The 12,693-nt window shown below is 35.7% G+C and overlaps 1 protein-coding gene across 4 annotated transcripts in view; it reads right to left on the reverse strand.

Annotated features, from left to right (window-relative positions):
• Positions 1 to 12,693, reverse strand: part of LOC107687841 (NUMB endocytic adaptor protein) — an 85,324-nt gene that overhangs the window by 8,856 nt on the left and 63,775 nt on the right. For 3 of the 4 annotated variants that reach the window (XM_016485321.1, XM_016485317.1, XM_016485319.1), the window contains exons 4-8: positions 7,853 to 7,885; positions 5,783 to 5,857; positions 3,968 to 4,108; positions 2,143 to 2,347; positions 445 to 750 (exon numbers count right to left, since the gene is read on the reverse strand). In XM_016485321.1, coding sequence (XP_016340807.1) covers positions 445 to 750; positions 2,143 to 2,347; positions 3,968 to 4,108; positions 5,783 to 5,857; positions 7,853 to 7,885 — 760 coding nt within the window. The remainder of the gene's footprint in view (positions 1 to 444; positions 751 to 2,142; positions 2,348 to 3,967; positions 4,109 to 5,782; positions 5,858 to 7,852; positions 7,886 to 12,693) is intronic. The other variant, XM_016485320.1, reaches the window with a different exon arrangement.

The raw sequence follows: 12,693 nt of genomic DNA on the forward strand, positions 1-12,693 counted from the left end.
TCTCGGCATGATGTCTAGCTTTTGAGGATCTTTTGGTCTACTTCACTTTGTCAGGCACGTCCTATTTAAGAGATTTCTTGATTGCGAACAGGTGTGGCAGTAATCAGGCCTGGGTGTGGCTAGAGAAATTGAACTCAGGTTTGATAAACCACAGTTTTAACAGGGGGCAAACACTTCTTCACACAGGGCCATGTAGTTTTGGATTTTGTTTTCCCTTAATAATAAAAACCTTCATTTAAAAACTGCATGTTGTGTTTACTTGTGTTATCTTTGACTAATATTTAAATTTGTTTGATGATCTGAAACATTAAAGTGTGACAAACATGCAAAAAAATAAGAAATCAGGAAGGGGGCCAACACTTTTTCACACCACTGTAGATATATACAGATTTACAAGACAAAAAAATGTTTTGGGAGATTGGAGATTTCAAAAGGGGACCTCACCAGTGTTTTTGATGGGGAAGTCTGACTTGCGTTGCATGGTGGAGGGCAGCTCGTTCATGCGCAGCGACATCTGCCGTTTGAAGGGAGAGGTTTTCTGACTGAGCGCAGGGAAGCCCCTGAACGAGCCCTGGCGCGCGATAGCATCCACAGTGGCGTGGCGTCGCGGGATGGCGTGAGGATTGGCTTCCTGAGGGGCAAGTGTGGCCATGGGCAGAGGAGGGGAGGATGACGAGCCATTGGGTCCAGCCAGGGTGACCACAGGGTTAGATACGCTGACAGAGGAGCCACCCAACACACCCTCAGAGTCTGCTGACAGAGGAAGGGTTAGACCATCTCACGCAGTGACCATCAAAACACGTTACTTGAGACATGTTTTTAAAAGAAGTCTCTTATGCTCACCGAGCCTGAATTTATTTGATCAACAATACGGTAAAATTGTGAAATATTATTACAATTTAAAATAACTGTTTTCTATTGTAATATATGTTAAAATGTCATTTATTTCTGTGATCAAAGCTGTATTTTCAGCATCATTACTCCAGTCTTCAGTGTCACATGATCTTCAGAAATCATTCTAATATGCTGATTTGCTGCTCAAGAAACATTTCTGATTATTATCAATGTTAAACACAACAGTTGTGCTGCACAATATTGTTTTGGAAACTGTGATACATTTTTCAGGATTCTTTGATTAATAGAAATTATTTGAAATATAAATCTTTTCTAACATTATAAATATCACTCACTATCACTTTTGATCAATTTAATGCATTCTTGATTAAAAAAAATAATAATTTCGTGATCATAAAAACAGATGTTATGACTGATCCACTAAAAAACATTTGACACCAATTAGTTAAAAGTCATTGCAAAAATGCACCAGAAAAGAAAAGGTAAATTTGCTTTGATATTTTGCTAACTAAAGGACCGACTTCCTGGAAAATTTTCATATAAAAAAAAAAATCAAATTATTTGAATGTGTATTTGTATGATACTTTTCACAATAAATAATCACAATCAGTTTTACAGAGAACAGTGCTCTACAAACACAAGTGACTAAGATAGAGAAGACAGTGGCAAGAGGAAACTGACATACCCTATATTCGTTGTTGTTGTTTTTTTTTAAAGAAATTAATACTTCTATTTAGTAAGGATGAATTCAATTGATCAAAAGTGACAGTAAAGACATTTACAAAAATGCATTATAGTTTCCACAAAAATATGAAGCAGCATAACTGTTTTCAACGTTGTTAATAATCAGAAATGTTTCTTGAGCAGCAAATCAGTATATTAGAATGATTTCTGAAGATCATGTGACACTGAAGACTGGAGTAATAATGCTGAAAATACAGCTTTCATCACAGCAAAACATAGATTCACATAGAAAACAGTCATTTTAAATTGTAATAATCATAATGTTACTGTTTTTATTGTATTATTGATTAAATAAATGCAGGCTGGGTGAGCATAAGAGACTTTCAAAAACATTAAAAAAATGCTTATTGACCCCAAACTTTTGCATGGTAGCATACATACACAATTCTGAAATGTATGAACATCACATCCCTGAAGCCCTGATCTAGTGTGACGACATTCAGACATTTCTTTGGACTTAAAGGGGTCATATGATGCGATTTCAAGTTTTCCTTTCTGATCCAGAACTATTCATGGGCACTGTATTAAATCTCTCACACACACCTTTCTTGGCATCTTGCAGTTGTCTCATGACCTCCTCTCGCTCGGCCTGCTCTGTTGCTGTGGTGACGCGGAAGGATCCCTCCCGTGTGAAAGTGGTGCGGTTGGCATCGAAAGTGGCCGTGACCCCGCACTCCTTCTCCCTCTTCTGTTTGCGCTCCAGACACGCTGCAAACGCACAGCCCACCGCATGGCTCAGACGCTCGCCCTGAGACCAACACCAACCATTACAAATACAAAAACACAGTCTTCATATGAACCGAAGGCTTGTGGGTTTAATTATACATATCATAAATAATTAATGATATAAATATTATTCATTTTCATAGCATTAAATCATATGCCGATATCTGAAACGGCAATATTTTTTTAAACTAATTTTAGCTCTCTTTTTTTGGAACAAAAAAAAACCAAGTCTCTCTTGTACAGGGATTATAAATTATTTTTCATTTTGGTACGTTTTGAGCAAAAAGTTTTTATTTATTTATTTTTTTTATTCCAGTACAGTTTTGTATGGAAGACCGTTTCCGCCATTGAATAGAAAATAAAAATGGGAATTGCGACTTTTTATCTCGCAATTCTGATTTTATTTCTCAGAATTGCGAGTAATTCTGAGAATACATCAGTCCCCCCCCCCCTCCTCCTCAAAATTGGACTTTAACTCGCAATTGCGTGTTATAAAGTCAGAATTGCGTGAAGAAAAGTCAGAATTGTGAGAGAAAAAAAGTCAGAATTGCGAGAAAAAAAGTCAGAATTGCGAGAAAAAAAGTCAGAATTGCGAGAAAAAAAGTCAGAATTGCGAGAAAAAAAGTCAGAATTGCGAGAAAAAAAGTCAGAATTGCGAGAAAAAAAGTCAGAATTGCGAGAAAAAAAGTCAGAATTGCGGAATTGCGAGAGAAAAAAGTCAGAATTGCGAGAGAAAAAAGTCAGAATTGCGAGAGAAAAAAGTCAGAATTGCGAGAGAAAAAAGTCAGAAATTACGAGAAAAAAAGTCAGAATTGCGAGAGAAAAAAGTCAGAATTGCGAGATATAACCTCGCAATTGCGAGAAAAAAAGTCAGAATTGCGAGAGAAAAGTCAGAATTGCGAGAAACAAAAATCAGAATTGCGAGAAACAAAAAGTCAGAATTGCGAGAAACAAAAATCAGAATTGTGAGATAAAAAGTCGCATTAACCTTTTTTATTTTTTATTAAGTAGCAGAAACGGGCTTCCCGTTTTGAGGTCTCCTTACCGAAAGGTCTAAATGAACATTAATAAAGTTATTTTTATAATGAGAGTACATTGAAAACTGTAAACAATAGCAATAGTAAAATCAATCACTGCTGGTTTTTATCTTCAGATAGACGCAGATGTAACCTAAAACTGTATACATGTGATTTAATATAAGTAATAATCAAACTCTTTAGTCCAGTTTTCATGTTGTATTCTAGTCTATACTGTTGTCACTGTAATGTATTACACACATGGTGTGTTTATTCTCATAATTGTGACAGAATGCCTTACAATTCAAACTGAACTTCTTATATCTGCAATTTAATTTCTTTCTTGGACACTTTGCAATTGAGACATTCATAAAAATGTGATATATGTGGCTGTTTGGAAACAAAATGTAGTCTTTCTAAAAAATGTCAACTTGACAATGATAGTATTGTAATAGTACAACACCGATTATGTGATGTAGAATGATTCGATTTTTACTAGCTACTTGACAAAACGCATTTGCAAGATGTAAAGTTGTAATTCTAAGACACTCTTCGTCTTCCAAGCACAATTTCATAAAAAGAGGCAGTCTGTCCACGAGAGTACGTGACAGATCTGAGCATCTCACAGAGTCCTTGATGGCCATGAAGCAGTGGCAGATCCAGCGGCGCGTGGTCCCGTCTCTGCAGATGTAGGAGAAGGCGTGCTCGAAGTTACGATCCGGTGCACAGAAGGACACCTTCTCTATCGTCTGGTCTAGAATGAGATCCTGAAAACAAAACAGCCAAAATGCATGTCATTCCAACTGTCACTTATATTTTCACAAAACAACAGTGTTTCAGTGTGCCGTCACACATCTGCACTCATGCTGTATTCAAAAGCAGTGAAAAAGGGAGACAAAAATGCATGTTTTTGGAAAATGCAAAAATGTTTAAATATCAGATTTAAATTGTGGATTTAAGTATTATTTTGATTTTATTCAATTCTAAAAAGAAATATATTACTAAAGTAATTATACTAGTGTACTGAATAATAAAAAAAGGGTATTTAATAATAATTAATGATTTTATACAGAGCAAGAAAATAAATGATACTAAAATGATACTACAATTCTGATACTAATATTCATGGCTGTGAATAACATTCACATGTTAAACCACAGGGAGACCTTAACGCTTCTCTTTTGTTAACAACAGATTTATAAACGATTTTCATGACAAATTTGGGAAGATTAAAAATTATTTCGCAATTTCTGCTTTTGCAGGCATCTGCATCAGTAAAAGCCTGTACATTTTTAAAACTTCAGCAGCATTCAAATGCAATTAAGTGGATCATCTGCCAGACTAAAACCCAGCAGGCCTTCATGCACCGATGAGCAATGACTGACTCTCACCAGCAGGTGGCAGAAAACACAATATGGCAATTGATTCATTCACCTGCACCGCATGCTGATCCAAACCTCTTCCATGAACACACAAAAAAAGACATTTTGAGAAGATGCTCTTTTCTATGCATTTGCAATGAATGGGACTGAAGCTTTCAGTGACGCAAGTGCATTGTAAAAGCATCATGAACGTGGACAGTATGATTCACACAAGGATTTCCAAAGTCTTCTAAAGCCATTTACTAAAGATCTTGACATCTAACATAGTGTTATTTTACAATCACTAAGATGCTATTATATTTTTTATTAATATTTTGAATTAATTTTCATATTTTCATTTTAAGTTTTAGTAATTTTGTTAGTGTGCCTTATTTTTATTAGTTAGCATTTTTAAATATGTTCATATTTAATATATTTGTTTTTTTCTATTTATATTTATGTCAACAAGCTGAATTTTTTTTTTTATATATTTCAGTTTGTTTATTTCTTTTTAAGCAACACTTTTTTATGGTTTTAGTTTTAGTCAACTATAATAACCATGGTCTGCATTAGTTTTCCTTTCTCAAGAGTTCACGAACGAATCGTTCTTATGACTCAGACATTTTCATTTAATAGGCTGGCTCTGATTCACATCATCATTTTGAAATGATTTGTTCACAAATCAGACAGTGATCACTCCACTGAAGAAGGTCATGGATGAGTAAATGATGACAAAAAAAAATTTCATCTGAATTCTCTTTAAGTGCACTTTTTTTTTTTTAAATGGTCAAGATCTAATTCTTCATTATGATCTACAGTACTGTATTTATCTGTACTGTGGTTATCTGGTGGATCATCACAGGTCAGTCTAGAGTCCTTCGGTACCTTTGTCTTGTCATCTACGACCCTCAGGCCATCCTAAATGATGACAAAAAAAAAATTTCATCTGAATTCTCTTTAAGTGCACTTTTTTTTTAAATGGTCAAGATCTAATTCTTCATTATGATCTACAGTACTGTATTTATCTGTACTGTGGTTATCTGGTGGATCATCACAGGTCAGTCTAGAGTCCTTCGGTACCTTTGTCTTGTCATCTACGACCCTCAGGCCATCCGCAGACACCCAGAGCACCGCTCGCACGGCCTTCTTACCCGCCTGTGTGGACACACACAACACACACAGTGAGAGACGGACGGGAAAAGAGAAGAGAGCTGATTTTCCCACAAGATCCCCCTGTTGAGGCCCTTCACCCTCTTCGACTTTCATACAAATGCACTTTTCATCTACCAACAACACCTGAAAACAGAGAAAAGTTAAAAAACAGTGAGTGTTGAGAAGGTTACAGTAGTGTTAGGAGCAGGCATGTCGTATAACGCGAGAAAGAAAGAAACAGCAGAAGTGAACCACTCAAACAAACACATCCTGATTCAGGGAGCTTGAGTGTTCACACTTAACTAAGTGCAGAAATTAGCTGTTTCTCTCACACACACACACACACACACACACACACACACTTTCGTTACATAAAAGACGACAAGATGAGTTCAGAAACTCAATTTGCCCCTTTGCACACACTCTTCTATTGCTCCAGGCATGTTTTAGGAGCAAACTAATCTATCAGTGGAGGGGGAAAAATAAAGTGTACACACATTCACACACGTTTGAGCCACAAACATACTCTATGCAAGTACACAAACAGTTATTCAATCACATTGTGACTGTAGTGGCACCAGACTTCAGTACTCAGGAGCAGAGGTCGATGGATATGCTGTTTTTACAGATTAATTAATTAGCACCAATTGTTGCTTTATGGAAAACTGGTTAAATCAGTGTAATAGAGCACCCTCTAGAGGCGAAATAAAACCAGCTGTGACATGTGAATACACTTTGTATTACAGAAAAGCCATACAGTATGAGTTATCATTACATTTAGTCATGGTACAATAAATCAACCATTTAGGACAATCAAATAAAAACTGGAGTACTGCAGTAATGATGTGTTTTTGTAGGCCAAAACCTGGAAACAAGTTGTATTTTAGCACTTCTGGGTCCATCGTCCTGAAGTCGATGGCTTTTTTGTGAAATATTTGAAATAAGGTCTGTTTAACATAAGCTCAAGATATTTCCACATTTTATTCTATGACATAAAATACATAAGTAACACCAGCTTGTGGTTTTATTAAAGCTTATACTTGTTTTGAAAAATGCGATTGCTGACAAGTGTCTAAATAGGACTACAAACAGGTTGTCGGGACACTAAACGTCTTCCCTAGCTGCTTTCACAGCCTCATTCAGCGTTTCTGGAGGATTTTCAGGCTCAAATTTAAGACCTGCACAATTCAAATTAATACCATATGAGCGAGGTAGGGCAATGTCTATGGTAACATATTAAACTGTAAAATGATTGTAAAAAGCCTGATTTGCAGTTCAGATACAGGTTTTCACAAAAACAAAAAGTTTTATAAAATAATAAACTTCACATTTCAGCCTTTAAACCATTTTTAAGAAACTGGATGAGTCGAAACAGTGCAGCACCAGTCATGTTTATTTAATAAATCATAGCCTTTTGAAGTTTAATCGTCACATTTAGCCATATCGGAATTCTGGTCTTTCCATCCCCAAATTTAAGACCTCTTGAAATCATAAGACTTAAGACTTTCTTGTACCATGGCCTTACATTTAATATAACTAAATGTAAGACTTTTTAAACCCTGCTCATTGTGCACTCTTTCAAATTATTCTAACTCGAACTTTCAGGGAAAGTTTTTTTTTTTTTTTTAAATAAAGACTGAAAGAGTAGTTTAATTTATTTGAATCAGTTTCCGGACACATTTTCCAGTTTTAGCTATGGTTATCTGCAAAATCCAAGTGGGTGGTGATGTTTCCATCAAATGTCAGAGGTGCTGTCATTCAGATAACTTCAACTAACCTTCTCAGAAAGATTGTCTTCCGTCATGACAGTAGCTAAACTGAAAGAGAAAACCGACCGAAGAAGGGGACTCTAAAGACCCTTGCAACAACACTGAAAATGCAGCATGATTTTGCATTATAATTATAAACCGAGGACTGAAGCAACAACATAAATTCAAGCTTGAGTACTTGCATAGAGTATGTTCAGGACGGTACGTAAATGCACACAGCAGAACTTACTTTTGCAAAGAAGCCCTTGAAGAACTTTCTGTCCTGGAATGGAGGTTGGTAAGGGGATGTTGGTGGGAGGAAAAGGCAGGAGAGGGTTACAAATGAACTCAGACACAATGTCCTGTGAGTGTGTGTCAGGACGGACTCTGGTTTGAGGGGGTTTGATGGTTAGGAATGACAAGTGGTGAAGTATGGAGAGGAGAGGAGGGGGAGATCACACCTCTAGTTCACCAATCAGCCGTCAGACTCACCACGTGTGCATGTGTGTCGATGTTATTGGTGCTGTTACAGTTCTAGTATTATTACTCACATATGTGAGTTCGATTATTTCACTATTCTTAAAGGAACAATTCACCCATGAGTAATTGATCATTTACTCTCCTCATGACCATCTAACAGATGTCAGGCAAAATGTTTACGCTGCTCTTTTCCATACAATGCAAGTTGATGGATGATGTTGAGCTACAAAAATGAGAAATCATAAAAGTAGACCATGCAACTCACAACTCACTTTTAGTGCTGTCAAACGATTAATCACGATTAATCGCATCCAAAATAAACGTTTTTGTTTACACAATATATGTGTGTGTACTGTGTATATTAATTATGTATACTGTATATAAATACACACATGCATGTATATATTTAAGAAAAATAAGTTGTTTATATTTTAAATATATTTATATATAATATAAATTATATGAATATAAATATATACATGTAAATATTTTTGAAATTTATACAGTATGTGTGCATTTACTGTATATATACATAATAAATATACACAGTACACACACATTATGTAAACAAAAACTTTTATATTGAATGTGATTAATCACGATTAATCGTTTGACAGCACTAATTTTTTTTATTCAGTCAATTAAGTTATTGATTAGATCAGTTGATTAATCTAGCAATAAACAAATAATCTAACCTCTATTAGTTATCATGAATAGTGTCGAGTATGATTTATGTCAATGTCTACTGCTAATTGTAGAAAAACATGAATATAATTTGGAATTATTGTAATTAATATTTGGTATTGCACGTTTTTAGCTTTTGAGAGAAGTTTTGAAACTTCTTATGGTTTTGCCAGTTTTATAATGTAGCGAGTGTGTTAATGTATACGGGCGAATATAATAAATCAGAAAACTAGATGATGCACAATAAACCCTGTATACGAGTTGACATTTTCTTGATTCATGCTTATGTGAAAGTGCAATAATTCTGATGAAATGTTAAAAGAAATTTCTGAACTTAGAAAAATCGTAATTAATAATAGCGATTATAATTTTTTAGCAAAATAATCATGATTAGTTTAAGCATTATCGTGCAGCCCTACAAGTCACATGGATTACGTTCATGGAGCTTTATCTGAGCTCAACAGCTTCTGTCTCTATCACTTTCTTCATATGGAAAAGAGCAGCATGAACACTCTACTAAATTTCCTCTTTTGTGTTTCACTTAATAAAAGGGCCATACAGGTTTTGGTGAGGGTGAGTAAATCATGGCAGAATATAGATTTTTGGGTGAACTATTCTCTTAAAGGAATCATGTTATGATGTTAGTGATGGCAGCAGTTTTGAGCAGTAGTTCATTAGGATTGCTTCTGATGACCTCACATGGCATCAAAAGAGTCAGAGGGAAAGAACCGATCTTGACTCTGGTGTTCACTACAAACACACACCTCAGCTGAGAGAGGAAGAGTGTGAAGATTTCAAAATCACTCTTCAGCCACATACACACCAGGCTTATTATAGTTAACCAGAGCTAAATCCAACAAAAAAAAACAAACAAAAAAAATTCTCATTTTCATTTAGTTTCATTTGAATTCCATGAAGAATTTGTAACATCCATGGAATCTTTCCATTCCACAAAAGGTTCTTCATAGTAAAAAAAGGTTCTTTAGATTTTGAAAACGTTCTTGAACTGTTGACTCAAAGGTTCTTTGGGGAACCAAAAATGGTTCTTCTTGTCGCGAAGACCTTTCTTTTTTAAGAGTGTACACACAGTGTTTGGTTATTTATGGGTATGATGATGGCATCTACTACTGAATTCACAAACAGCTGGTGTCATGTTTCTTGTTTACAGCTACGTGACTCCAAACTCGGTTATCACTATGGCAACCATCGTGAGTGTGAGGAAGTAGGACTGACTACCGTATATCATATGTGACCCTGGAGCACAAAAGCAGTCTCAAGTCGCTGGGGTATATTTGTAGCAATAGCCAAAAAAAAAACATCGTATGGGCCAAAATTATTGATTTTACTTTTATGCCAAAAATCATTAGGACATTAAGTAAAGATCATGTTCCATAAAGATATTTTTTAAATATACTGTAAATATATCAAAACGTAATTTTTGATTAGTAATATGCATTGCTAAGAACTTCATTTGGACAACTTTAAAGGCGATTTTCTCTATATTTAGATTTTTTTGCACACTCAGATTCCAGATTTTCAAATAGTTGTATCTCTGCCAAATATTGTCCTATCCTAACAAACCATACGTCAGTGGAAAGCTTAGAGATAGTGTATAAATCTCAATTTCAAAAAATTGACCCTTATGACTGGTTTTGTGGTCCAGGGTCACATATACTGTACATGTGGAATGTGTATGTGGCCTTTGTAAAACAAGAAGTGCAAGCCTAAGACTCACTTCCTCTCATCTAACCTGGCTTCACGTCCCTTAACTGAGGTTTGGGTTTCAGTTCAAGCAATCATGACCAGCAAAACCATTATATACTGAGCCCACATCTTCAGTTAAGGCACAGAAAGAGGTGGAGGTTACATGTTACGGGTTTAAAGTTACTGTTTGTTTCCACACAAGTAAGTTCATACACAGCCATAGAAGGAAAGCGATGCTCATTGGGTTAGAAAAGAGGTTTAAGGGGTCAGAGAGGATCGAGATGCTCTTAATGCCTCATGTCAACAAACCTGCTTAGAGAAAGAGAACATCGTAATGCATTCACTTCACTACATATGCAAACAGATGGAGGACGACGGGAGATTCATGGGTAATAACTGCCAAAAATTGAGCAGGGTGGAAAGAACGTGCAGTAACCGAAGACAGAACAGAAATACAGGAGCTGAAGTAAATAGAAACTGGAAAGATAAGAGGAAAGAAACTGAAATGTCCTGTTGTTGTTCTTTCTCTCAGAATTGGCCTGCTTTTCCACTGTTAGAGAGCTGAATGTTGTCATAACGGTTACTACAGTACATGTACATAACCGGCCCACAAACACAGTGCAGTATGGTCTGTTCACCAGTCTTGATTACTTCTGTGAATACGTTATAACTTTCCAAGTAATTTAATTCATTTCTTCACACCATCATGAGAAAGCTGTGAAGGAACATTCAGAAGATAATAACAAATGAACGATTCACATGTGACACTAGTAAATTATTTAATTTCAGAAGAACATGGAAAAGGAAGTATTTGAGGTAGCCATGCAGCATGACAAAATAAGGCTGTGTAAACTGAGCGCACATTATGCCTGCACTGCATTTAGCATCTGAAGTGCAAACGAGTTCATTAGAAATGTTCTGTCTCAGCCTATAGCAGAACTGAGTTGTTGTTTTGAAAGCTTTGCGAAAAATGACATCAGCGGTTCCCGCTTCAAGGCCAGCAGTTTAAAGGAGTTACTATTTAAACTTATTTTATTTCAGCTAGTTGCCAAAGCAGCATTTATCATTTTAATTTAGTTTAGGTAAAGAAAAACCGAATAAAAATGAGAAAAAACGCTCAGCAAAATGACTAAAACTTGAACTAAAATAAAAATAATAATTGTACATTATTGTGGGCTCACACATAAAACTTACGCCCCATTCACAGTACAAGCGACACGCAACAGCAAAGCAACACAATCCCATTCATTTCAATGTAGAGCTGGCGATTTCCGGCGACACGAGCGATAGCAAGTGACAGATGGGGCGTGTCCAGCGACGCGACAAAGTTCAGAATCCTTCAACTTTATGCAAATGAAGAGCAACTTTCGAGAGTGACAGCCAATAGGAAAGAAGACGGTATAGCTCATGTGATCGTTGTCTTCTCAGCGCCGTAGATAAACATACGCAATGGAAGAAAGTAGGCTCTGTTTCTCATTCATTTTTGTTTGTATGTACGGATTTAATTTAGATTTAGATTATATTTAGTCTTTTGCCTCCAAAATGTTTGTACTTAGCGGCAAGAAACCTGATTCGCTGTCAAGGCAACCAGTATTGAGAACGCCCACTAGCAACCTCATCGAAAGTCGCTGCTAGTGTGAACGGGGCTTTAGACTGCTTCTAAGATCAGATTAAAAAATTTGAAAAATATTAGTAATAACTAAATTAAAATTACAAAATTTAAATTTTAAAACTAAAATAATAACTAGGGATGTACAATATTATCGGAACGTTATCAGAATCGGCCGATAAAGGCTTAAAATGTAACCATCGGCCGATCTGAAAATTATGCCGATATGCCTTGCCGATAAGATGAACAGCTCACGTGCTCAGACTGTGATAGTGATAAGATCAAGACAGCAGTGTGGGCGAACTTTTACCTGAACGGTGATTAGATTCACTGTGTTTGAACACAAAACACAAAAACAGCAATGATAATAACAGCAATGAAAATAAACAGTGATGACCATCTGACAATAATAGTAGTAGTATTCAAGTAGTACTAGCATGCATAATAATAATAATAATAATAATAATACTAAAGATGGTGATGATAATAATACCTTGTGATAACGGCAACAGTAATATCGATAATAATAAAAGTATGTATGTAGTAATGTTTTTGTGTTCACCGTATGTTGTATGTTTTGCACTCTTAAAAAAAAAAAAAAAAAAAAAATTCAC

This window comes from Sinocyclocheilus anshuiensis, unplaced genomic scaffold (genome assembly GCF_001515605.1).
Source record: "Sinocyclocheilus anshuiensis isolate Anshui unplaced genomic scaffold, SAMN03320099.WGS_v1.1 scaffold197, whole genome shotgun sequence".
NCBI classification, from domain to species: Eukaryota; Metazoa; Chordata; class Actinopteri; order Cypriniformes; family Cyprinidae; genus Sinocyclocheilus; species Sinocyclocheilus anshuiensis.